We start from the raw sequence: 26,393 nt of genomic DNA on the forward strand, positions 1-26,393 counted from the left end.
TTTTCGTGGCAATAGCAGTCCACGGGTCAAATTAAGCCATCAGCTTCGGCAGTGAAACAACCTGCGGTTAAACCGATTGAAATGAGGCAGCTGTCAAGAACACCAGTGCGTTGTTTTAAGTCTCAAGCTTCCACTAGCACCCAATTTCAAGTCTCAAACGGTATCAGTTGATGGGGCGCTGTATTTTATGCGGTCAGACCCAGATGGATTGTTGTCATATAAGATGGAAAACGGGATGTGGAAACTGTATGTAATCCCGCTGCCTCCTCACCTGGGTGATTACACACTGGCAGAGAGTGAGGGCAGGATCAAGCTGGTGGGGCTGGTAACAAATAATGCGGCGACATGCGTGTGTATATGAGAGTTGCAGAAGATGACTCTGCTGTGGAAGGAGGTTGACATAATGCCAAACATATGGTGCTTAGATTTCTATGGAAAGAACATCAGCATGACTTGTCTGGGTAACAAAGGCTTACTTATACTATCCTTCAGGTCAAGACAAATGAATCGACTCCTTACTTATGATCTATCCAGCCGGGAATGGCTCAAGGTGCCCGGTTATGTGCTACCAAATGCCAGGAAGAGGCATGGGGTTGCTAGCGGTACTACTTTTCATCCTTGTTTGACTGCAATCGCTTAGTTTCCAGACCCAGTTTAAGGCATTGAGTTGTGGAATTTCTGCTGCAAATCAAATAATCATTAGTATTCTTATGGATCAATTCGCGTACTGCTTGCCCCAATCGACAAATGGTGACGTTTGTGGTTGACGATGGTATTCCTACGTTTGACAGCACAGACAACGAGGGTGAACTATCAGATGAGAGTGCGGAGTTGGTGTATGCGGACCAGGGGGCTACTTTGGTGGTTAGACGTGTGTTGAATGCGACAACTGCGGAGGACGAGCAGTGGTTGCGTCATATTTTTTAGACCAAGTGTAGTGCGAAAGGAAATGTATGCAACGTAATTATTGATGGAGGTAGTTGTGAGAATGTGGTTTCTTCGATCATGGTCGAAAAGTTGGGATTAGAAACAGTTGCTCATCCACAACCTTACAAGTTGTCATGGTTGATCAAAGGTAGTGAATTGAAGGTCAGCAAGCGATGTCTAGTTCAATTTTCCATTGGGAGGCGATATGAAGATGAGGTTTGGTGTGATGTAATTCCTATGGATGCACGCCATATTTTGCTTGGTCGTCCTTGGCAATTTGATCGCAGGGTCAGACATGATGGGTTAAGAATACGTCCACATTCAGAAAAGACGGTGCTACTATCAGCTTGTGCCCTTGTCCGGATAAGACCTGTGATCCTGTTGTCAACAAAATCGGCAACGAGAATAGCAACCTGTTGACAAGGTCAACTTTCGTGGCAGCAGCAACGGAGACACCAACATGCTACGTGTTTGTAACACCCAACCTTTTTATTTTAAGACTTTTAGAAATCGACCTATTATTATATACATATATAGGTTTCAAGCCTAATTTCTTCTACTTCTCGTTATGAGTTAGTCGTCGCGAAGTAATTTTTTGATTAAGTGAATGAAAATAGGATTATTAAAATAGATGTAGTTTCCTCAATAAAAATCTGTTTGTGAAGACCGAGCTTCAAATAAAAGTTCGTACACGTTCTACATCGAGTTCAACATTAGAGTAAAAATAAAAATACTCTCCATGCCCTCCGGATCTTGCTTAATAGTCACGCCTGGAACCCCGATACCTACACGAAAGGATAAGAAGCATGTTAAATCAAGATGAGACGATCGACGAAATCACATCACATCAAGCACGCTTATCAAATGACGGCTCACGTTTTCTAAATAACGGCTCACGTCTTTTTAAGCGACGAGACATAATATTCTTGCCATTTTAGGCAAGAGGGATGATTGACAAGACAACTTGCCCCATTTAGTAAAAAGTCCATAACTCTTGAGTAATAATTTACTCTCATGAAACATAGAATTATCCATGTAAAACCATGTGATCCCTTTGCCTATAAATAATGCTACACCTCCTTTCATCACTCTTTTGTTCCACCATCAAAATCACCAAAACAATGTTTATCTCAAAGTGATGACTTTCCTAATGGATACTTGAAGAAGGAAGCCATGTTTCTAAACACTACATTTCTTTCCTCTATTCATCAAGGTATTTATATTTAAACCGTTTTGATTTCATAGTTTTACATCACATTTTGCTTATTTCACGCACACCATGATAGTAAATTTCTTTCCAATTATTCTCATCCTTATCAACATCAATAGACCAAACTTCTCTTACGAGTTCATGCTCATCTTAAACTTTGAACATATGACTCCTAGTCAATACCCTTGCAATACTCTTCTCATACATTAAAACGACTCTCCCTCTTGAACCAATTTTGAAGAAAAAGCAAATTTCATGTCAATTACTCTTGTTAAAGCCATTATATTCTTATTTTCCAAAGATAACAAGACATAACAAAAAATAACCAAGAAGATCGTGTTAAGTTTGAAACCTTAAGACGAGAGCGTAGCTAGACTTGAGGAAGCCAACGCCACTGCCGGGCAGCCGCTGCTGCCGTCTCCGGCAGCCACGCACCCACACACACCTTGCTGCCCTCTCGGTAGCCACACACACACGCATGCCGCTGCTGTCGTCTCCGGAAGCCACGCACGCGCGCCTTTCCCCTGCTCACGAAGCCGCTGCCCCGTACGCCACCGTTGCTCGAGTGCGGTCACTGCCCAACAGCCAACGTGTCACGACGGCTGGTCTCGCGCATGCCGGCAAGCCCGACGGCACCCTAACACCTAGTTTCAAAAAGATAGGAGGGAAAAGAGAGCGATGTGGGATGTGTTGCGCGTATAAAAAGAGAAGAAGATGAGAGGGAGAAGAAGATGTACCTGGAATAGCAACCGGCGACGGCATCGGAGGCCGAACGCCGCCGGCCGAGAGAGAGGGAGAAGCCGCGAGATAGGGGGACGATTGGATGGAGAGTTTGAGAGAGAGACGAGAGGCAGGCAGGCAGGCCGGCGTCCTTGCCGGCGACGCCATGGCCGGTGCGGCATTAGAGAGAGAGAGAGTGAGGACGTGAGGTGAAAGGGGAAGAAGGAGGCGTCCTTTTGCCCAAAAATCTGACCTTGAGTATTTTTATTAGGGTTTCTTTGACTTAAGGATTTGGGCCTCCCTTTGGGCTAAATAATTTAGTAGTAATATGGTCTTTTAATTTTCTAGTATAGGCCGAAGAGTTAGAAGAAAGACGAAATTTGGGCTTTGAAATCTAAGTGAGGAAATGGACCTTATCTCTTAATTTTGGGTTAATGTTGCTTGAATTGTTTGAAGCTTTTAAATAATTAATCTTATGATTAATTAATACCTTACCCTCCTTACTTTATTAATTTCTTGATGAAAGGAATGTGTGAGCTCAATAATCCATCTCCCAAATAAATTACCAATTTCTTTTAAAGTCTTTATAAAATTTAGAGATCCATAAGTTTAAAGGAGTAAAGTTATCTGAATCGAACCTCGAACATAGGATGCATACTCCATGTAGGATCATTTCATGTCATGCACCTTATGTATGTTCTTAAGACTAATTTTAAATCATTATACTCTTTCAAGAAGGGCGAGTTCGCGAAGTTTGATATCCCGAGGTCAAGCTTGTGTAGAGTTTTAATTGGAAGCTTTGAGGTGTGCTTTATATCCAACACATTAAGTGTGGATAAAATTGTCAAGTATATATGAAATGATTTTTGTTTGATAAAATCGCACTTATTTTTTTTGAAAATGTTATCGTGCCATAAATTATTTGTTTTATGATGCCTATCTGTTTGGCAATGCCAAATGAATGAATGAATCGAATTCGGCTCCAATAGGACCAAGATCCTATTCGAGTTAGTGTACACAAAGGAATAGACCGTGAGTCATCGTAAGGGTTGGTCGGTCAATGTGATCGTGGAAGGTGGCCACCTTCCCGACACACAATGAACCATCAGATATGACGGATTGCTAGAATGAACTTAGTCGACAACCTTTATAAAAAAAATGAACTTAATAAGCTTGGGCCTTTAAGAAAAACCCCTGCGTGTTACTGTGATGGCATGATAATAACTTTTTTTTTCGTATATATGTGTTTCTTTCGGCAATGTGTTCACTGAGTACCCCGTACTCAGCCCTGCATGTCTTTCTAAATGTGCAGGTTGAGCAAGTGATGAAATGGTGGCTGAGAGGAGTTGGTTGTCGTCTCATCTCTTTTGTAGGATCTTTCGTGGCATGTGTCTTCATATACATGACCATGTGATTTCAACTCCTTCCACTGTGCATGATAGTAGTATTTTGTAATATATAGGTCGTAAGAATAATGTCTCACATCTAGTGACCTTTGATAAGCACTCTTGGTTTTATGATCATTCATTGTCTTTTGAACTTCTCTTATCTTATGAAGAAGTACTTGTGTGTCTTATTGTTAATTCTTTCGTCCCCTTTCTATCCCCTCTTCTTAATTCCCTCCCCTAGCCACGTTTTACCGAGCAATGCTATCCTTCGCAAGGCGCAGTCGTGACAGTGTTAGTCGTGATCGAGAGTAACAGCCCGGAGATGAATATCCCCCCAGCAGTGCAGCTACTTGTGAAATTGTATGCGGATGTTCTACCGGCCGCAGTTCCGTCTGGTTTACCTCCTATGCGAGATATACAACACTATATTGATCTAATTCCAGATTCCTCTATCCCTAACATGGCTGCGTATCGTTTGCGGCCAAAGGAGCATGAGGAGTTGCCGAAACAGGTGTTAGAGTTGCTGGAGAAAGGTGTTATTCGAGAGAGCATGAGTCCATTTGCTGTTTTGGCTTTAATGATTCCGAAAGCAGATGGATCAATGAGAATGTGTATGGATAGTAGGGTGATCAACAAGATCACGATCAAATACAGATTTCCAATCCCTCGGTTTGATGATTTATTGGACCAACTTCATGGTTCGCATTTATTTTCAAAAATTGATTTGCGCAGTGGTTACCATCAGATTTGTCTCAGACCGGGAGACGAGTGGAAGACAACCTTCAAGACGCGAGATGGGTTGTATGAGTGGATGGTCATGTCATTCGGTTTGTCGAATGCACCGAGCACATTTATGCGGCTCATGAACCAGGTTTTTCAACCATTTATTGGCAAGTTCGTAGTAGTTTACTTTGATGACATCCTGATTTTAAGTCGTACAGTAGCACAACACCTGGAACACCTGGGGCAGATTTTTGTCGTGCTACGTGAGCAACAACTGTATGCTAACACGAAGAAAGTGCCATTTTCTAACAGAGGAGTGTTAGCGTTGCTATTCAAGAACTCGGCGAAGAGTGCAATCGAAAGCATGAGCTGCGTGAGAATAAAGTCGTCAACCTAAGTCGTGCTGGACTATATAGCAACGCGACAAAGCCACGACGAAGGTGGGAATTGGTGGGGTGTTGAGTCAGAATCAGATGTCGATTGCATATTTTAGTGAGAAGTTATGTGAGCCACGACGAAGGTACTCTACATATGACAAAGAATTTTATGCTATTATCCGTGCGTTGAATCGCTGCAACATTGTCTCTTGTCCAAGGAATTTGTGTTATTTTCTGACCACAAAGCATTGAAGTACATACAAGGTCAGCATAAGTTAAATTTTCGACATGCCATATGGGTTGAATTCATTCAATTGTTTAATATTATGATCAAGCACAAAGCGGGAACAAAGAGTAGGGTAACAGATGCTTTGAGCCGCCGACACTCTCTATTGTCAACGATGCAAACTCGAGTCGTGGGATTTGACACTTTTAGTGACTTGTATTGTGACGATCCAGATTTTCGTGATCATTGGGTAAAATGTGTTGACGGGAGTTTCCAGCAGTTCATGATACACGACAAGTTCTTATTTAAGGGACACAGGTTATGCATTCCGCAATGCTCATTGAGAGCAACTATCATTTCTGAGGTGCATGAGGGCGGCCTTGCTGGCCATTTTGGCAAAGATAAGACAATGGCCTTACTCTCTCTTATTTTCTATTGGCCAAGAATGGAGCAGGATGTGGCTTGATTTGTGGAAAGATGTCAGACATGCAACAATGCTAAAACCCACCACAACAATGCGGGTTTGTACACACCTCTTTCTGTCTCAACTGCACCGTGGGAGGATGCCAGCTTGGATTTTGTGTTGGGTTTGCCACGTACGCAGAGGCAGAAGGACTCAATTATGGTTGTTGTGGATAGATTCTCAAAGATGACACATTTTGTTCTTTGCAACAAAACATTTGACGCGAGTCAGGTTGCACAATTATATATTCAAGAGATCGTGAAGCTCCATGGAGTCCCCAAGTCTCTGACTTCTGAACGAGATGTGAAGTTTGTGAGTAACTTCTGGCGCACGTTATGAAAACGAGTGGATTTGCAGCTTAAGTTTAGTAGCTCTCACCACCCGCAGACTGATGGTCAGACAGAAGTTGTTAATCGAAGTTTGGGGAATCTGCTTCCTAGTTTGATTGGAAATAATCCTCGACGGTGGGACTTGGTGTTAGCGCAGACAGAATTTGCCTATAATCAATCAAAGAACAGAACCACATGGAGGAGTCCGTTTCAAATTGTTTATGGACGTAATCTGATTACTCCGTTGGATTTGGTACCTCTACCGACAATTTAGTGGTGATGCCGAGGAGCAGGTGCAACATTTAAGGAGTTGCATGAGTGGGTATGACATCGCATTATCCAACAGAATGATAGCTATACGTTGCGAGCTGATAGGAGGCGGAAAAAGGTGGTTTTTGAGGAAGGCGATCTGGTGTGGATTCATCTAAGGAAGGAACGTTTTCCTGGACGACGTTGGGGAAAGTTGCAGCCACTGGCAGATGGCCCTTTTCGAATTGTGAAGCGCATCAATGACAATGCTTACAAAGTGGATCTACGGGGTAAGTATAATGTGTCGGCTACATTTAATGTGGCAGATTTGTCAATTTATCAAGACGATAGTGCCGACGAAGCAACTGAAGAGGAGGAGGCAGATTCGAGGTCGAGTCTTCTTCAAGAGGGGGAGTATGATGCAGGGACGGCACAATCAATTTAATGTGTTTTTTAAATTTTTATTTTATTTTGTGCAATTTTGGTATTATTTCCTTGTCACGTCTCTAGGGTTTTGGACCACTTATAAATAGTGGGAATAGTCTTTTTTTTGGCGCAATTTTTTTATATTAAATAACTAAGGTTTCTTGAAACTAGGGTTTCTTGAATTTTATCGTGTGTTTGTTCTTTCTCGTGGTCGATTGTCATCATACTCTCTCTACTACCCCCTCTTACTTTTTTTTATCTATTTATTTAGCACACTCAGTATCATTTTCTTAAATTCCGTGCCGAAATTTTTTGCCTTTAACTATGAGGAAACGGGGGAAGTATTAAATTTCACTAACACTCAATATTTACCAAAAATCCAACGTAGTACCCTATGCAACTTTCATTTCGCACTCCACTTCACCCTACACTTATCGTGGACACATGAAGTATACAATTAAACATGTGACCAATTGATAAAAATTAAACTTTTTTCAATAAAAAAAATAATAATATACTAATTTTTTTTTGAAGCAAGATGTATTAATGAATTTTGGAGTATATTTAACATTCATCTAGCTAAACTATTGCATGTTGTATACTCCATTTAAGATTCATCTAGTTAAAACATTGTATATTTTGTTGGGCTCTATTATACATTTTCTATTTAAGTTTTATTTAGCCCACATATTTAGTTTTGGTTGCATTATAATTGGACCCTTTATTTGGCCCATTGCTTTTGGCAAGAATAATTGGACCTTTTATTTGGCCCATTACTGGAGACATAAATTAGGCTGAGACATAAAATCATAGGCTTCGTGCTAAACCTCTATCTAATTTGATTAAAATAAATTTGTTTTTTTAAGTTAAAATATTAATTTATAATCATAATATATCATAAACATATTAATTTGTAGGAATATGAGACATCTGTTACATTATCATATCATGATTGATATGCTTCATTATTAAAAATTCTTCAAGATTTTTTTTCGATACATTTCATATATCATTAATGCAACAATATATATTTACACAATTAAAATTAATCTATATTTTTCATCCAAGTTTAGGACGCTAGCCAACGACATGACTTTCATTTATTTTTGTTTGTATTTGTAAGTTTTTATCATTAGTATTTAATATCATATCTTATAGTAACATTTTTTAAAGAAAACAACGAAATAATAACCATTAAAAATCAACATCAGTTAATTATAGTCTAAAATGACATTAGTTAATTACTGTGAAAAATCAGTTTAGAAAGTGAGAGTCAAAATATCATCCAAGTGGAAGGAATGAGACTTAAATTTGAATGATTTGTGTTAAGTCTGATTCCATAATTAAAGGAATTTACTTGTTATTGTTAATTGATTTAAACTATGAAAAACATGAGTATATTTGGTTATGTTTTGATTCCATAGAACATAATTATCGGAATTTATTTGTTAGTGTTAATCGATTCATATTTATCCAAAGCATAAGATTATATTAGTCAAAACATAGAACATAATTTTGAAAATAAAAATAAGTCTGGCATAGTAAAAAAAAATCATTTTCCTATTCTGAAATCTTCCATAATAGTATAAATCGACCTTATAAATTAAGGGGCGTGTTAAGGTCCTTACAGGTTTTTTAGTGTAAAACAGTGCATAAATCATAATCATTGGATCCTTAGATTGAATGATTGTGATAAGCTACATTATTATTAAAAAATTAGCATCATAAGATCCAATGGACGACGAGTGTTTTGTGTTTTTCAAATATTTATATAATATTTTAGACAACACAAACATATCTCCACAATCAATCACATTAATTTTCTAATATAGTATGTGATGTGACGAAAACAATTTCATCCAAAATTAGTGATTTTCTGGGTGATTTAGGTGTCTGATTTTTGAAAAAAGAAACAAAAAAATAATTCCAGAAAAACAAAAAAAAAAGGTGGTGGGGGCATAGTAGCGTCGAGCATTGTGACTGTTTCAATCAATTTCTTCTTCAATTAAGTTTCTCCGATCTTCCGCAGAGATCAATTTCTTCCAATTACTTCCAAAATTTGATTCAAGCTCACTTCCAATTTCTTCCAATCGCCCCCAATTTCTAGCGCCTCGATTCGATTAATTCAATTTGTCAAGAGATCATTCGTTTTCGCCACAATCTTCTGATTAATTCACAGATGCTGATTGATTGGGTTTTTGAGGCGATCAGCTCTGCCGTCAGTTGAAATTGAAATCTGAGAGCTTGATTGACAAGTTAGGGTTTCCAGATTTGGAGCTCTGGGTGCCAATCAGTCGAGGCAGAGACCTCTGCCGCCATCATCTCCGGCAGGTGGATTATGGTCCTTCCTCCGCCCTAGTCGGCCGCGCCCCCACTCTCTGCACTATCTCCCTGCCCCTCAGATGGACTTCGTCAGCCGCCACGCCGGCGCCCCCTCCGATAATCAGCCGCCTACTCCCTCCGCCTCCTCTGCCGCGCCGCCTGAAGAGCCCGAGTATCTGGCGCGGTATGCCGTCGTTAAGCACTCGTGGCGCGGCCGTTACAAGAGAATTCTGTGCATATCCAATCACTCGATTATCACTCTGGATCCAGGCACGCTGGCCGTGACTAATTCGTATGATGTCGGTAGCGATTTTGAAGGAGCTACCCCGATCATTGGGAGGGACGAGACTTCTAATGAGTTTAATATCAGTGTGCGGACTGATGGCCGTGGGAAGTTTAAAGCGATGAAGTTTTCTTCCAAGTATAGGGCGAGTATATTGACTGAACTGCAGCGGATTAGAGGGAACAGAATCGCTGTTGTGGGGGAGTTCCCTGTTCTTCATTTACGAAGGCGGACCTCGGAATGGATCCCTCTTGTAAGTTTTATTATGACTGGTTTCTTTTCTTTGACTTGCTTTGATGATTTCCATGCTATTTATTGGTTTCATTTTGAGGTTCCCTTGATTACTAGCTGAACTACATTCCTTTCTTTCTTGTTGAGAATCGATATTGTCAGAGTTGGTGCAAATTGGTGGAGATTTTTACTGATTGAAGCTTTTATGTAATGAATCCATTATGTATTGCTGGAATTAGAATTGGCTGCTTAGATAATAATATTTCAAACATTTGGTAACAGTAGCAATAAGATATAGCAAAGGGAGCGAAAATATTGCAATATTTCCCCGTTTAGTGGCTTCACTACCTTTTGACATTAAAGCGAAACAAAACCAGGGTTTATATGCTGAAGTTTGAGGAGTATATTGAATATCAATTTCTGGGAGTGAAGAGCTGCATTATTATTATCATCCAAATTGAGATGTATATGTATCCCATCATTAGCTCTTGTACCATAGGAAGCTTACTCATGTAAGGAACAACTTTGGGAGAACTTATGCTTCCATGAATGCTCTTAATTTATGTTGAACTCTCATTCTGGTGCCTTGAATTTTTGTCTTGTGTGGAAAACATATTCTTTGGTAGATGATATATACCTAATATGTTATGTATTTTAGTGTCTATACTTCAAAGGCGACATTGACTGAGAAGCATGTATCATGTGCTCTTCTATTGAATAAGTTTCTGTAGCAAATATTTGCATTCTCCTGTATGGTACCATAACTGAATAATAGGAGTATTTCTGGAGGCCATTACAGGACGACAGTATCATGTTGCACTTGTTTTGATTATTTCCTCTATATTGGAGCTGTCTAGTTTTGTTTAGTTGGTGATATGGGCATTCTTGCTACGGCAGTGCAGTTTCCTTGTTAGGATAACTATTTGGTGTTGTAATTTGTAATTTTGTGATAGTTATTTAACTTAGTTGGCATTTTATACTATGTGGGTAACTGGAGCATTATTTTAGTTTTTTGTTCCAGCATATACTCTGGTAAGCATGGTGTCTACCTCTGACAAGAAAATTGTATTTTTCTTCTTGCTGCAACTGTTCGGGCTCTGTAGAAATTCATTGCAACTGAGGTTGAATTAAACTATTAAATACTAGCATTTGGCTGTTCACACAGGATACATTCCAACCTTGAGCAGAAAAATGTATACTAACTCATTCATGGTTAGATTAATGACACTAGATTTGAATACCTTCCCATGAGATGAGGTGACTGGGTATGTTCATTTCATCTGTATTATATAGCTTAAAAATAGACGAGAGTAGCAGGAGCAGGATGATAAAATTGAAAAGGATAAGAATGGCATGATAGCAGTTGCATTTGGTTACAGATAGATGAAGAATATTTACACTTGGAGCCTGCTTTTACTATGGTCAGAATCTTACGAGAAATAAGCAGCCATTGTTTCAGCTATTTTTTTACATTTCTGTTCCCCCCTTGTTACTAGGACATGTCGGTTTAGCTTTTATCATCTGAAACTTGTCTATGCTAAAAAATGTGCACGGTAATTATGTTAAAGTATTCCTCTGCAGAAAATGAAAGTCACTTACATTGGAGTTGAAGTGATTGACTTGAAGACTGGAGATCTTCGATGGTGTTTGGACTTCAGGGATATGGATTCTCCAGCCATACTTCTTCTCTCTGACGCTTTTGGGAGGAAAAATGGTGATAGTGGCGGGTTTGTTCTATGTTCTCTATATGGACGGAAATCTAAAGCATTTCAGGCTTCTTCAGGGACTTCAAATGCTTCCATTATATCGAGTTTGGTATGCCAAATGTGTTTTGCTGGCATTGTCATATTTTAGCCTTACATGTTAATGTTTTAACGTTGTCAGAAAGCTATATAGGAGGGTAAATCTGTGAGCGGTTCTCTTATTTTAAGTTAATTTTCTTTAAACATTCTTTTCCAGACTAAAACTGCAAACGCCATGGTCGGAGTTTCGTTAGTTGTTGATAACTCTCAGTCACTTACTATCACAGAATATGTGAAAAGAAGGGGTAAGATTTAACTTCAAGTTGTACGTTTGAACATTCAGCATATTGTGTCCTTATTTGATTTGCATGGATATTCTGATCTTAAACACATTACATGTAGGTAACGATGCTGTCGGGGCCCAAGAAACTCCTCTCGGTGGTTGGTCTGTTACAAGGTTGCGAACTGCTGCACATGGGATGCTACATTCTTCTGGCTTAAGCCTTGCAATTGGACCAAAAGGGGGACTTGGGGACTTGGGTGACGCTGTCTTTCGTCAACTTATCCTAACAAAGGCCTCACTTGTTGAAAGACGCCCAGAAAACTATGAAGTAAGTCCGTCTTTAGTAATGCATTTACTTAGGATCAAATGCTCTGAGCTTTCATGTGTTCTTTTCAAGAAGACATTCTTATCACCGTAGAGAGGTGCCTACATTACCCTTTGAGAGAATGGTACCTTTTAACATTTGTTTATTAGGCTCCATATCAGCATTTCATGTAAAAAAAATATTGGTGTGAAATTGCCGACCGTCTCTCCCTTACAAGCAGGGTCAGCTTTGATTTCAGTTGTAATCAAGAAAACCTTCCTAACACTGTTGGGAGCCTAACCTAAGAGAATAAGTGCTGCACACATTTGTATCTTGATCTAACCATATATAATTCGTGTGAAAGAAATATGTATTCATTAATTGGTGCCAGAGGAATCTTCCCCTGTGCAGGTTTGGTTGCTCACTATTCGACATCGCTCCTCTTATGTTTAATTACTTTTATATTGGAATTTTCTTGTGGGCCATTCCTACTTAGTAATCTGGTCTGTCACGTTTGTTCAATAATAATACTAGTGTGCCACTGTCATCTGATGTTTATATGCCCCCTCACGTGTTCGCAATTAATTGCTACCCACCCCATACACCTTTCTAACGCTACATGCCTGTAATACGTGAACCGGAGATTTTTTGTTTGGGGGCCTTTGTCCTGACTTTGATGCAATGTTGAATGACCACCTCATCCAGAATCTCAAGTTTGAAGGAAAACTATTTAATATTTTTTAACATTCCAAAAAATTAACTCTGACCAAATATGCATGAATCTTTCATATTCTATCTCAAGTTGTAAAAGTGGAAGAAACTGGTAGAGCACAGTCAGTGATGTTGGAGATTTTAATTTCCATGGAGCTGTGTGCAACTAGTGTCTATTTCATATGTTACTAAATATGATGATTGTAGTCACATTCTCACTCAATTGGTGCAGGCTGTAATTGTTAGGCCCTTATCTTCAGTTGGTGCTCTTGTTCGATTTGCTGAGGAGCCACAGATGTTCGCTGTGGAATTTAATGATGGATGTCCCATTCATGTGAGTCCATTTGGTTTACTTGTGCACTATTTAAGGCTCCAAGACTCTGGGTTTTAACGAAAAGGATTTGGAAGATTCATTCTCATCTGTTATAATTATTTCAGGTATATGCTAGCACGTCTCGTGATAGCTTGCTCGCAGCAGTTCTGGATGTGTTGCAAACTGAAGTAAGTGAAATTTTACCTGCAATTTTCCTCGTCTAAGGTTTAGTTTCTAGTGTGCTAACCACCCAACACAATTGTTTCATTTCATTTTCACTACAATACCCATTTAAAAAGAAAAACTAATAAACCTAAAACCTTTATCATCAATCTCAGTCCTGTATGATTGCAGTTGGACCCACTACTTGGATATTGTTCTTTTCAAACTAACCGCTAATTTAAAGCAGGCCAGGTTATACTATAAAAGAAGTATCATCAACCAGACCTTTGTTTCTTAGTCGATTAACTAGTAATTAGAGAGTCTGACGGATTCCGGATGCATGTCTACTGATTTTGAATTGAAGTCAGTTTGACTAGTATTGCAGTGAAATTTTTTCTACATCCGTTATTCATGGAAATTGATTTTACATTAGCAATTATGTACAAAATATGCTCAGTATGCTATGGCTTTGACTTGTGCAGGGTCAATGCCCAGTGCCTGTTTTGCCAAGGTTGACGATGCCTGGCCATCGGATTGATCCTCCTTGTGGCAGAGTTCAGTTATTATTTCCCCAGCAGCCACAGCGACCTGTTGCTGATATGGAATCCTCAACAATGCATTTAAAACACCTTGCAGCAGCTGCAAAAGATGCCGTGGCTGAAGGAGGCTCTATTCCTGGTTCAAGAGCTAAATTGTGGCGGAGGATAAGGGAATTTAATGCATGCATTCCATTTAGTGGAGTTCCCCCTACTGTTGAAGTACCTGAGGTGACTCTGATGGCATTGATCACATTGCTTCCTGCTGCTCCAAATCTCCCTCCCGAGTCCCTACCCTTGCCACCACCTTCGCCTAAAGCAGCTGCTACTGTAATTGGTTTCATTGGATGCTTACGCAGGTTGCTCTCGTCAAAAAATGCTGCTTCGCATGTGATGTCATTTCCTGCTGCTGTTGGACGAATCATGGGCCTGCTCAGAAATGGTTCTGAGGGAGTAGCTGCTGAATCGATAGGGCTTATTGCTATGCTTATTGGTGGTGGTCCAGGGGATACAGCTATGTTATCAGATACTAAGGGAGAACAACATGCAACAATAATGCATACAAAATCTGTACTATTTGCTGAACAAAGTAACCTGAATATTCTTGTTAACAGAATAAAACCTACCTCCGTTTCACCATTGTTATCAATGACCATTGTTGAAGTTCTCGAAGCTATGATATGCGAGCCACACTGTGAAACTACCCAGTACACAGTGTTTGTTGAATTACTGCGCCTCGTAGCTGGGCTGCGTCGTCGCTTGTTTGCATTATTTGGACATCCTGCAGAAAGTGTCCGAGAAACTGTGGCTGTAGTTATGCGTTCAATAGCAGAAGAAGATGCTGTTGCTGCTGAATCAATGAGAGATGCCGCTTTACGTGATGGTGCATTGCTGCGGCATCTATTACATGCATTCTACCTTCCTGCTGGTGAAAGACGTGATGTCAGCCGGCAACTTGTTGCTTTGTGGGCAGATTCTTATCAACCTGCCCTTGGATTGTTGTCTAGGGTTCTACCACCTGGGCTGGTTGCATATTTGTACACTAGATCAAATGGAGCAGAAGATGAAGATATATCTAATCAGGAACTTTCCTTGATGAGTAAAAGACAGAGGCGATTACTCCAACGAAGAAGAAATCGTCCTGTTGGAATCCCCTCTCAAGGCCCGGGCTTGCCTTCTGTTAATGACACTGAAGGCACCGTACGAGAGCAAGTACAACAGATAAATGGACATGCAAGAGGATTAGAAGGATATTGCAACTTGGCAGATGATTCAGCTAGTGGGTACATTCCGTCTGTTCATCCTTCGCGAATTCACCACAGTGACAACAATGATCTTCCTGCTGCAGTGGTCCCTCAAAGTGATCAGTCATCAGCTGTTGCTTCATCTGATAATTATGCAGCATTTGGGCCTACTGGAGCAAATGTCACGAGCAGACTTGACTCTGATATTGGTTCATCTAGCCCCCATAATTCAGGAATCCCTGCTCCTGCCCAGGTGGTTACAGAGAATGCACCAGTGGGGTGCGGAAGATTGCTATTAAATTGGCCTGGTTTCTGGAGAGCTTTTGGTCTTGACCACAATCGTGCTGACTTGATCTGGAATGAGCGTACTCGGCAGGAGTTGATGGAAGCTTTGCAGGCTGAGGTTCACAAATTAGATCTTGAGAAAGGAAGAACTGAGGATATTGTTCCTGGGGCTACATCCAAGGAAGCTGTGAGTGGGAAAGAGACCATGCCACAGATATCATGGAACTATGCTGAATTTGCTGTTCGGTATCCTAGCCTGGCGAAGGAAGTTTGTGTTGGTCAATATTATCTGCGCCTGCTGCTTGAGAGTGGAGCTAGCGGTAGAGCTAAGGACTTTCCACTGCGTGACCCAGTTGCATTTTTCAGAGCACTTTATCATCGGTTCCTCTGTGATGCTGACACTGGGCTGACGGTAGATGGCGCTGTTCCTGATGAAATGGGTTCATCTGATGATTGGTGTGATTTGGGAAGATTAGATGGTTTTGGCGGAGGGGGTGGTTCCTTAGTCAGGGAGCTCTGTGCAAGAGCGATGGCAATTGTATATGAGCAACATTATACCTTGGTAGGACCATTCGAAGGCACTGCACATGTTACAGTACTAGTGGATCGAACAAATGATAGAGCTCTAAGACACCGGCTTCTTCTCCTTTTAAAGGTAAGTCAGTGCACTACTCCAGTTCCTCTCCTTTAACCACTGTAGAAATAAAAAATATCAAACTCAAAATTCTGGTAAAAAGAATTTAAGCTGGAAAGACATATACAGTCTACAAATTAGGGTGTAGCCTTTTACGTCTTTCTCATCCTATTGAAGTTGGTACCAAAAGAAACTTGGGCTATTATATAGTTGTCTTTGCAATTCATTTACATACTAGAGCAAATGTAGAATCGAAGGCTAAAAGTTCAGCAATTTTGGCATGTATTTGATTTTGAAAACACATTTATGGACTCAATCAATCCGGAGTCTAAGTACACAGTCATGGTTTTTATTACAACACCCAATTGAGTTGAAAAAGGGACTCATGGAACCTGCCATGTAATTCCCACATTATATTTTGTAGATGTTCATGTTCGGTGTAAGGGAGGCACAGTGCAATACTCACATGAAATAGTGAAGCTTGTTACTCATACTCACTTATGCATGCTTAACTTTGCTACTTTTGACTGTCAATGAAATTTCATTTTCTATATATAGTTCCTCATTTTAACCTTAATATTTGTTGCCAACCTATTTATCTTTCTTGTTTGCAATTGATCTGTTGCTTTACCTGTTGTCATCTAGGGCCATGTTGTTACTGGATCAGAGCACGACTGTTATAATTAAAACTTTGAATATCTGGATATCTTTAAGCTAATTCCATTTCTGCTTTTGGTTTAGGTTTTGATGAAAGTTCTTTCAAATGTGGAGGCATGTGTTTTGGTTGGAGGATGTGTGCTTGCTGTTGATTTACTAACCGTTGTCCACGAGGCTTCAGAAAGAACTGCTATACCATTGCAGTCTAACTTAATTGCTGCTACTGCTTTCATGGAACCCTTGAAAGAATGGATGGTCACCGACAAGAACAATACCCAAGTTGGGCCCGTTGAGAAGGACACTGTTAGAAGGTTTTGGTCAAAAAATGAAATTGACTGGACGACCAGATGCTGGGCATCAGGGATGCCTGACTGGAAGAGACTAAGAGACATCCGTGAGCTTAGGTGGGCAATGGCTGTTCGAGTTCCTGTTCTTACTCCAGTTCAGGTATAGCATTATAGAGCATGGTAACGATGTCAACTACATGAAAGTTTTGTTACTTTTTCATTTACTTCGAAAATCAATATGACTCCAAGAGCTTATAAGATGTTTGAAGGAGTTAAGGAGCTTGTAAGCTAAGCCAAACACCCTCTTAGTATAATTTTCCTCACAATGCGATAAATTCTTTAAGTGAACTGGTCTCAATTCCTGCGTGAAATGGTTCTAGGTTCAGTCATCAGTCTACAGCAAGCAGTCTAAGAACCTCAGGAGTACCTTCATTCAAGTCATGGATTTAGCCAATGCATGTTAGTATTAGGTACTGACACTTTCTATACAAACTTTTTAAAAAATCTATAAATAAAAACACAGAATTTTAACCATTATCTGTACTTATTTACCATATTGGTTGTTAATGTAATAAATATGATTAAGAGTTTCCTTTTACGCTGTACATGTAGGCTTAGGAAATCTAGGAGTCAAGCAGAGCCTTGGCAAAAGAATCAGATAGCATTAGTTTGAGCGTTGTTCAGTCATTTGATGTATCTGAACTGTAGTTGTGTTGCTTGGTTTATAGTGTTCCTAAAATGTGTTGGTACTTGGTACCTTGTTCAGGTAGCAGAGGTGGCACTTTCCATATTACACAGCATGGTAGCTGCTCATTCAGATATCGATGATGCAGGAGAGATTGTTACTCCGACACCTAGAGTAAAGGGAATCTTGTCAAGTCCACGCTGTCTTCCACATATAGCTCAGGTGATATTATTGTGCCGTCCTTGAATTGGTCATCTGCAGGTGTCTGTATTTGTCCTCAGATATTATGTGCTCGTTAATGTTGAAATCCTGTAAATTGCTAAAGCTACTTATTTTCCTATCTATGATTTATATAACCTGTTAATCTGAAATAGGAGGTTACAGAAAAACAAAAAGGTCAAAAGTGCTAATCTCATGCCACCACCCGTTATTACAAAGAGTTAACATCCGAGGCTTTAATTTATAGTAATTTGCTTGCATGAAAGGGGGTTATCACTTGTGGAGTATATTTTTCTGACAAACTATAAAGACTGCAAGGATTTGTTTCTACTATGGCTTTCCTCATCATCCCTTTTTGTTTAAATTCCTTTGTCATTAATATTCCTCTTTGGTATCTTACTGGAAAATATCAGCTTTTAGATGTGGTAAACTTTCAATGATATCTTTGTTTAGGAGGTGGCCTTACTCATTTTCTTCATCTTCTTTTAGATTATATATGCATTCATCACTGTTGATTTTTGAGCAGTTTCTTTTTTTATTCCTGATTGCAGCGCAGTGAACGTTAATTGTATTTATCTATCATATAGAACATTTTTGCCTGAATAATATCTAATGCAGGCTTTGCTTTCTGGTGAACCAACCATAGTTGAGGCTGCCGCTGCTTTGCTTAAGGCTATAGTTACCAGGAATCCCAAAGCCATGATAAGATTATACAGTACAGGCGCCTTTTATTTTGCCCTGGCATATCCTGGATCTAATCTTCATTCAATTGCCCAGCTTTTCTCTATGACTCATGTTCACCAAGCTTTTCATGGAGGGGAGGAAGCTGCAGTCTCCTCTTCTCTACCTTTAGCAAAACGAAGTGTTCTGGGGGGCCTCTTACCTGAGTCATTGCTCTATGTACTGGAACGTAGTGGGCCAGTTGCTTTTGCAGCAGCAATGGTCTCTGATTCAGACACTCCTGAAATTATTTGGACACATAAGATGCGAGCAGAGAATCTAATATGCCAGGTACTGCTATTCCTGCAATTAGGATTCTGAGATTCTCTTAATCATGCAAAACCATTCTCCAGAGAATTTAATTAATATTATGGAATATATACTGCTGGTATTATCCTAGAAGCTCATAAGTAATACATCTAATAGTAATATCAATTATGGTTTTGTTTTTATAGGTTCTGCAGCATCTTGGTGATTTCCCTCAGAAATTGTCACAACATTGCCATTCCTTATATGATTATGCTCCAATGCCCCCAGTTACATATCCAGAGCTGAAGGATGAAATGTGGTGTCACCGTTATTATCTTAGAAACTTGTGTGATGAAATTAGATTTCCTAGTTGGCCAATTGTTGAACATGTTGAGTTTTTGCAATCATTGCTGGTAATGTGGCGAGAGGAATTAACTCGAAGGCCAATGGATCTTTCTGAAGAAGAAGCTTGTAGGATACTGGAGATTTCAATTGAAGAAGTGACAAGGGATGATGCGCCTACAAAACGAGGATTTGGATCACTTGAGGACATATCAAAGCAGATCGAGAATATTGACGAGGAGAAGCTCAAAAGACAGTATAGAAAACTTGCAATGAAATATCACCCAGACAAAAATCCTGAAGGGAGAGAGAAGTTTCTAGGAGTGCAAAAAGCTTATGAATGCCTGCAGGTACGTTCAAGATTAAAATCTTATCTATTCATCAGATCGGCAACTGCATCTATTTTTTAAACCAAAATGGAACTTAACAGATAACCAGGTCTCATAATTGTAAAAGAAAAACAAAATGGAACTTAGCAGATACTGGTGTCCTATAGTTTATGTGATTTCAGTTTGGTCCAATAAAGATGGTGTCAAGGGACTGGGGTAAAAACAAGAGAAATTTAAGATTTGTGTCTGTTACCACTTATCAACCATCGACAAGTGGAGCATATTTCTTAATTTCATTCTTTATTATCGTCAATTGAGACTAAAAATACTAGCATTTAGTGAGTTACACAAATACTTTTCAGATATTGTCCAGAAGTTTTTCATTGGTTAGAGTGCTGCTCTTGCAAATTTAGCTTACTTTTAAACTGTCCATATCAAGAAGAGAGATGGTGTCCTAGCTGATGTTGATATTTTAAGTTGGGACATTTGCTAAACATCTTATCATAGATGATACCAAATTAGTAAAAATGCTTTGTATGGGCTGAGGGTGCATTTGGATTATATATCTATTATTTGGTAATTACCTAGGTCATTTTGCATAGTATTTCACCATCTTTTCTTAATCAAATGCTGTATTCATCCTCTTCAGGCAACTATGCAAGGGTTGCAGGGACCTCAAACTTGGAGGTTGTTGCTTCTCTTAAAGGGCCAATGTATCCTATACAGGCGTTATGGGACTGTCTTGATGCCGTTCAAATATGCTGGGTATCCAATGTTGTTAAATGCCATTACAGTGGATAAAGATGATACTAATTTTCTTTCTTCTGATCGAGCACCTCTCTTAATTGCAGCCTCGGAGCTTGTTTCGCTGACGTAAACTCACTCTTCCATTTAGTTTCCATATCATTGTTATTTGCAAATACTCTCCACTTTATTTATTCAGCTCACACAATCTTTACAATGTGTACCTAATTTAGGTGTGGTTCCTCTTCATTGAATGGTGAAGAGCTTGTGAGGGATGGTGGAATACCACTTCTTGCTACTCTTCTTTCTCGATGCATGTGTGTGGTCCAACCGACGACTCCTTCCAGTGAACCATCTGCCACTATTGTTGCCAACATAATGCAAACATTTTCTGTCATAAGTCAGTTTGAAAGTGCCAGAACAGAAATGCTTGAGTTCTCTGGTTTAGTTGATGACATTGTTCATTGCACGGAACTTGAGCTGGTCCCAGCAGCTGTTGATGCTGCGCTTCAGACTATTGCTCATGTTTCTATCTCCTCCGAATTTCAAACTGCTCTTTTGAAGGCTGGTGCCCTCTGGTAAGTGGGATTATGTAATGATTATGTGTCTAGGTTCATGACTTTATCTAAGTTCTACAATGGAGTTCCATTTGACTGGATGTTTGCAAGAAATTAGGGTTAGATGATTTGATTTTTATGATTAATTATGCATTTTCTATGATGATCTTTGATTGCTCCCTGATTTGATGCTCTTAGCGATAAAATTTTTTATGGCAACTGTACTTATGGACCATGGTGCTCCTCTCTAGCTTCTCTGCTAATGGAATAGGCTTTGTTTAGATTTTCTTGGAAGGAAGGTTACTGTAAAATGTCTCATATTCTATTATTGAGAATAAGTTCCTCTTTGAACTGCTGTTGAATTTCGTTAGAGGACTGTTCTTTGAAAGACCCATGTATGAAGTGTGAAGCTGCAGTTGATGAACAATGTCAATTTGTAGTTCATTGCAGTAGTTGCCTGATGCATCTTGTGTTTCTGGTGAAAGGCTGTTTTTTCCCGAGTCCATTCCATTTCAGATGTGGCCTTATAGAGCTGACTTTTTTGCATGGTCAGGTACCTAATACCGTTATTGCTTCAGTATGATTCAACTGCTGAGGAATCAGATAAGACTGGTGCTCATGGTGTTGGTACTAGTGTTCAAATAGCAAAAAATTCACATGCTGTTCAGGCATCTAATGCCTTGTCAAGGCTTAGTGGTTTGGGCAGCAGTGACTCTCCGGCACCCTATAATGAAGCTGCAGCTGATGCCCTTAAAGCTTTACTGACTCCTAAACTTGCAAGCATGCTGAAAGAGAACTCACCCAAAGATCTCTTGTCCATATTAAACTCAAACTTGGAATCTCCTGAGGTAAGAGAACTCACCCAAAGATCTCTTGTCCTTCAGTTTCTCAAGGCGTAGCTTTCTTTCTTGCATCGTAATTATATTAGTTTAACTTGTGAATTGTGATTGTGAAATTCTATGGAATTATTGTTGGATGTGTTTTCAGATGCCTTGATGTGTAGAAAATTTTTATCAGAAGTAGAAAAGTGAGATAGGATAGAACCCCCTTGCAATATATTTTACACATTTTTGCTATTGCTAAGCTCAAACATATGCCTACGAAGTCTTTTAGGCTTTAATTACTTGGTATGATGCTCCCATAACGATTCTATGAGTGATTTGAATTCGAACATTTGTTAGTTAGCATTTCATTATCTAGATTTGAAGTTTCACAACACAGATGAATGTTGTATGGAGCTCCATGTCGAGTGGTCTGTTGTGTGTGCCATATTATATGTACATAGAGCATGATGCAACCTGTCTTTATATTGTTTTGCAGATAATCTGGAATTCCTCCACTCGAGCAGAACTGTTGAATTTTGTGGAGGAGCAGAGTGCAAGCCTCAGACAAGAGGGCTCATGTGAACTGAGAGATTCACATTCCTTTCTTTATGAAGCAATATCTAAGGAACTGTATATTGGCAATGTATACTTGAGAGTCTATAATGATCAACCAGATTCTGAACTTACTGAACCTGAGAGTTTCTGTCTTGCCCTAGTTGATTATATATCACATCTTGTGCATAATGCACCTGCCGCAATTAATCAAGTTAATGGTGATGTATCCACTGAATCATCTGGCGAGCATCCCTCCTCTGATGATTCTTCAGCATCTGTTGATGGGAAGCCTACAAACAGGGAGGAAACTGAGTTAATAAAGAATCTCCAATTTGGTCTGCTATCTCTCCAGGTACAAATTGGGCTGTTTTTGTTATTTCAACACTTGAGTGAGATCTGATTTTTTTTTCTGTAAATGCAGCACTTATTGACGAAAAATCCCAATTTAGCTTCTGTTGTGTCCTCAAAGGAAAAGTTAAAACCCCTCTTCGAGTGTTTTTCTCTTCCTGCTGCTTCTACAAGCAACATTCCCCAGCTTTGTTTAAGTGTGCTATCACGCTTGACAACATTTGCCCCTTGCTTGGAGGCTATGGTCGCAGATACCTCGAGTTTGCTTACATTACTACAGATGCTTCATTCATCTCCCAGCTGTCGAGAAGGAGCTCTGCATGTCCTCTACGCCTTGGCAAGCACACCAGAACTTGCATGGGCAGCTGCTAAGCATGGTGGGGTTGTTTTCATTCTAGAGGTGCTCTTGCCTATAAAAGGTATACTGATCTGACACATGGTTATTTCTTTGAAATGTTTCTGTCTTGCTTCTAAATAGAAATTCTCTGCAGAAGAGATTCCGCTGCAGCAAAGAGCGGCAGCGGCTTCATTACTAGGAAAGCTTGTTGGGCAGACAATGCATGGGCCCAGAGTTGCAATAGCCCTGGCTAGATTTCTTCCTGATGGCCTCGTCTCTCTGATCAGGGATGGTCCTGGTGAAGCAGTTGTCCTTGCACTTGAGCAAACAACAGAGACTCCAGAACTTGTTTGGACCCCAGCAATGGCAGCATCTCTATCCGCACAACTTGCGACTATGGCTTCAGATCTGTATCGTGAACAGGTGAAAGGGCATCTTGTTGATTGGGATGCAGCCGAACATGCCTCTGGCCAACAGGAAATGAGAGATGAACCTCAGGTATAACTGTTGTATTTTCAGTGTACTCAAGGATGATCTACCATCCACTTAAATCAATCTGTCTTATGATTACTTCTAATCAGTGCATTATATAATGAGACATTATGTAGTTAGTTGCTACTGTTACAATGCAGAAAATAAGTATAAAGATAATGCAATATCACTCTACTAGCACCGGGTTGTAGGTCGTAGATTTGCTTTGTAATTATATACTACTCCACTATATATATTCTTGAAGTTGCACTGCCAGTATGATTTAATATTGATACGGGATATCGTTTCTGTAGGGTTGGTCTTGTCGAAGTCCTTCTTGGCCTTCTCGATTGGCGAGCTGGAGGAAGAAGTGAGCTCTTTGCGCAGATGAAATGGAATGAGTCAGAAGCAGCGATTGGCAGGGTTCTTGCAATCGAGGTCAGAATCTAACAAATTTGATTGATAGGCTACTGATATTGATGTTTTGATTATTGAATACTCCTATGTCCTGTAACTGGCGATGTTAGTTTTCAGTGTGGCGACCTTTGATAATAATCATTAACCTTTAAATTGTTTATGTTTAGGTTTTACATGCATTTGCAGCAGAAGGGGCGTATTGTACCAAAGTGCGTTCTATACTAGATTCCTCAAGTGTAAGCTGCAACTCCTCAATCTTTCATCTTTTGCATAATATTTACAAATCTAGACCTCAAGACACACTGTATCGAGTCGTCGTTGTGAAACAACGCTGGGTTTCGAAAAATACGTCTCCATTTGTATTAACTAAAAGGGGAGTTTGATGGACTTGCCTTATGCAATAACACAATGCAGGTATGGAATGCCTATAAAGATCAGAGGCATGATCTGTTTCTCCCTTCAAATGCTCAAACTTCACCTGCGGGAGTTGCCGGTCTCATCGAGAGTTCATCATCCAGGCTTACGTACGCAATCGCAGCACCTCCATCACATTCAACTCAATCAAAGCCCCCTACCACTGATTCAAATGGAAGCCAAGGCTAGAGACACCACAATATTTATTCTATATATAGACTTGGCTCAGACAAGAATGATGAGAAAAAGGCATTTTGTATTCATTTTTTCCCTTTGTATAGCAAAATGTACAGTTCTTGATCTCTTTCCATGTCTTGTTTGTCATCATTTTTGTATAGTACAGCAGTTCAGATGATGATGACTTTGTGTATTTCAAAACCAAAATTGTAATACACCCATTTTCACAGTTGGTGACCTCAAACCTATGATTCTTGATTTATAAATGTCAAAATTGTCGTACCCTTTTCCGACTCAACGTCCCGACATCACGGAGAAGGCCATCGAGTAATCCGACGACGACGGATTACCGTGATCCACCGTCGCACCCCTCGGCTGTCGGCGACGATTATCCGTCCTTCCGTCATCATCATCGTCGTCCTCATCGACGGACAAGAGATCCACGATGAGCATCTGCGTGTGGGGCGCCTCCTCCACCGGCCTCCGCCCCTCGAGCATCTCGACCACCTCGGCCATGGTCGGCCTCGTCCTCGGCTTCTCCTGTATGCACCACAGCGCCACCCCGACCATCCGCCGCAGCTCCCGTTCATCCACCCCCGAACCCTCCACCAACAACCGATCATCAACAACCTCCATCAGCTTCCCTTCCTTCAACTTCTCAACCACAATCCTCGGAAAGAACTGAAACTTCTTCTTCGAGTGATGCCCTTTGTCAAGAACAGTTATGCATCTCCTTCCTCCGATCATCTCCAGCAGCACCATTCCGTAGCTGTAAACGTCGCATTTCTCCGATATTCCGTTTTCGAGAAGCCATTCCGGGGCAATGTAGCCTCTGGTGCCGCGGATCGTCGTCGTCTCCACCCGGCTCTCGTCTCTCCCCTTGAGCTTCGATAGTCCGAAATCGGAAACTAGGGCACGGTGATCGCCGTCGAGGAGTATATTCTCCGGCTTGACATCCAAATGCAGCACGCACGATCGGCAATCGTGATGGAGATAGGATAGGGCTTTTGCAACATCCAACGCAACTCTGCATCTGAGATTCCAGCTCAAGCAGCCGCTTCTCTGATTAGCCCTAATTTTGGGGAAAATCCAATTATCCAGCGATCCGTTGAATACGAATTCGTAGACGATGAATCGAGCTCCCTCGCGCGGCGCAATGCAGTAGCCGAGGAGGCGAGCTAGGTTAACGTGCTGCACGCTGGCGATCGCGGCGACCTCGGCTTTGAACGCCTTCTCGCCGCGCTCGTCGCCGCCGTCGATCCGCTTGACGGCGACGGCGGTGCCGTCGCTGAGTATGCCTTTGTAGACGGAGCCGGATCCGCCGCGGCCGATCACCGCGCGGAAGCCGTCCGTCGCCTCCTCCAGCTCGCGGTGGCGGAATTTGGTCGGCACGCCGGCGACTTTGCGGAGGAAGCTGTACTCGATCCGCAGCTCGCGCCCCTGGAAGCTGAGCTGGTGCTCGAGCTGCCTACGCCTGCTATTGTAGCGTGTGCGGATCACGACGATCGCGGCGACGGATAGAATGGCGGCGACGGCGGCGCCGCAGATGAGGTAGAAGGTCTTGGAGAGCTTGAGGGAGAGTCGAGCGATGACGATGGAGATCACGAGCAGCAGGATTACGGCGATGGAGATCAAAATTGCTCTTTTGTCTTCCATCTCCGATCAAATTGTTTCCATGATCAGAGCTTGGAATTTGAGAGGTAAGCGATTCAATTCTGCATTTAAAAATATGATTGAAAGACTTATTCCCAGTTTTTTGGTTTTACTTCTTCTTGATGATTCATGGGCGTTGGCCTACTCTCATTACTATAGAAAATGAAATTTTAAAATAAATAGGGAGTTCAGACTTTTTATTGGATTAATGAATTGATACAAATTTTTATTTAGTTGTTATAGTTATGCAAGTTGCATATTTATATACTCTATATATCTGTACATGCGACTTGATTCTCTTCAATTTCATAAATTATACT

At 40.6% G+C, this 26,393-nt stretch overlaps 2 protein-coding genes and 1 long non-coding RNA gene across 3 annotated transcripts; 1 reads left to right on the forward strand and 2 right to left on the reverse strand.

The window, feature by feature from the left end:
* Nucleotides 1-1,576: 1,576 nt before the first annotated feature.
* On the reverse strand, nt 1,577-3,078 carry LOC125191804. Its single transcript, XR_007171250.1, has 3 exons — nt 2,875-3,078; nt 2,490-2,781; nt 1,577-1,712 (listed from the first exon to the last, which is right to left on the reverse strand). It is a non-coding gene; the product is annotated as an uncharacterized LOC125191804 (long non-coding RNA).
* A 5,869-nt stretch (nt 3,079-8,947) lies between these two features.
* On the forward strand, nt 8,948-24,664 carry LOC125193629 (dnaJ homolog subfamily C GRV2). Its single transcript, XM_048091464.1, has 20 exons — nt 8,948-9,896; nt 11,456-11,689; nt 11,834-11,921; nt 12,019-12,227; nt 13,147-13,248; nt 13,353-13,415; nt 13,872-16,109; nt 16,830-17,192; nt 17,799-17,939; nt 18,555-18,947; nt 19,112-19,597; nt 20,226-20,449; nt 20,554-20,898; nt 21,431-21,725; nt 22,198-22,608; nt 22,678-23,023; nt 23,096-23,439; nt 23,701-23,850; nt 23,997-24,065; nt 24,244-24,664. The coding sequence occupies exons 1-20, from the start codon at nt 9,441-9,443 to the stop codon at nt 24,430-24,432; spliced, it is 7,146 nt and encodes a 2,381-aa protein (XP_047947421.1). The 5' UTR covers nt 8,948-9,440; the 3' UTR covers nt 24,433-24,664.
* Nucleotides 24,065-26,201, reverse strand: LOC125196054 (probable receptor-like protein kinase At5g20050). Its single transcript, XM_048094414.1, has one exon. The coding sequence runs from the start codon at nt 26,074-26,076 to the stop codon at nt 24,715-24,717; it is 1,362 nt and encodes a 453-aa protein (XP_047950371.1). The 5' UTR covers nt 26,077-26,201; the 3' UTR covers nt 24,065-24,714.
* Between the last annotated feature and the right edge of the window lie 192 nt (nt 26,202-26,393).

The sequence above is a fragment of the Salvia hispanica genome, chromosome 6 (genome assembly GCF_023119035.1).
Source record: "Salvia hispanica cultivar TCC Black 2014 chromosome 6, UniMelb_Shisp_WGS_1.0, whole genome shotgun sequence".
In the NCBI taxonomy this organism is placed as follows: Eukaryota; Viridiplantae; Streptophyta; class Magnoliopsida; order Lamiales; family Lamiaceae; genus Salvia; species Salvia hispanica.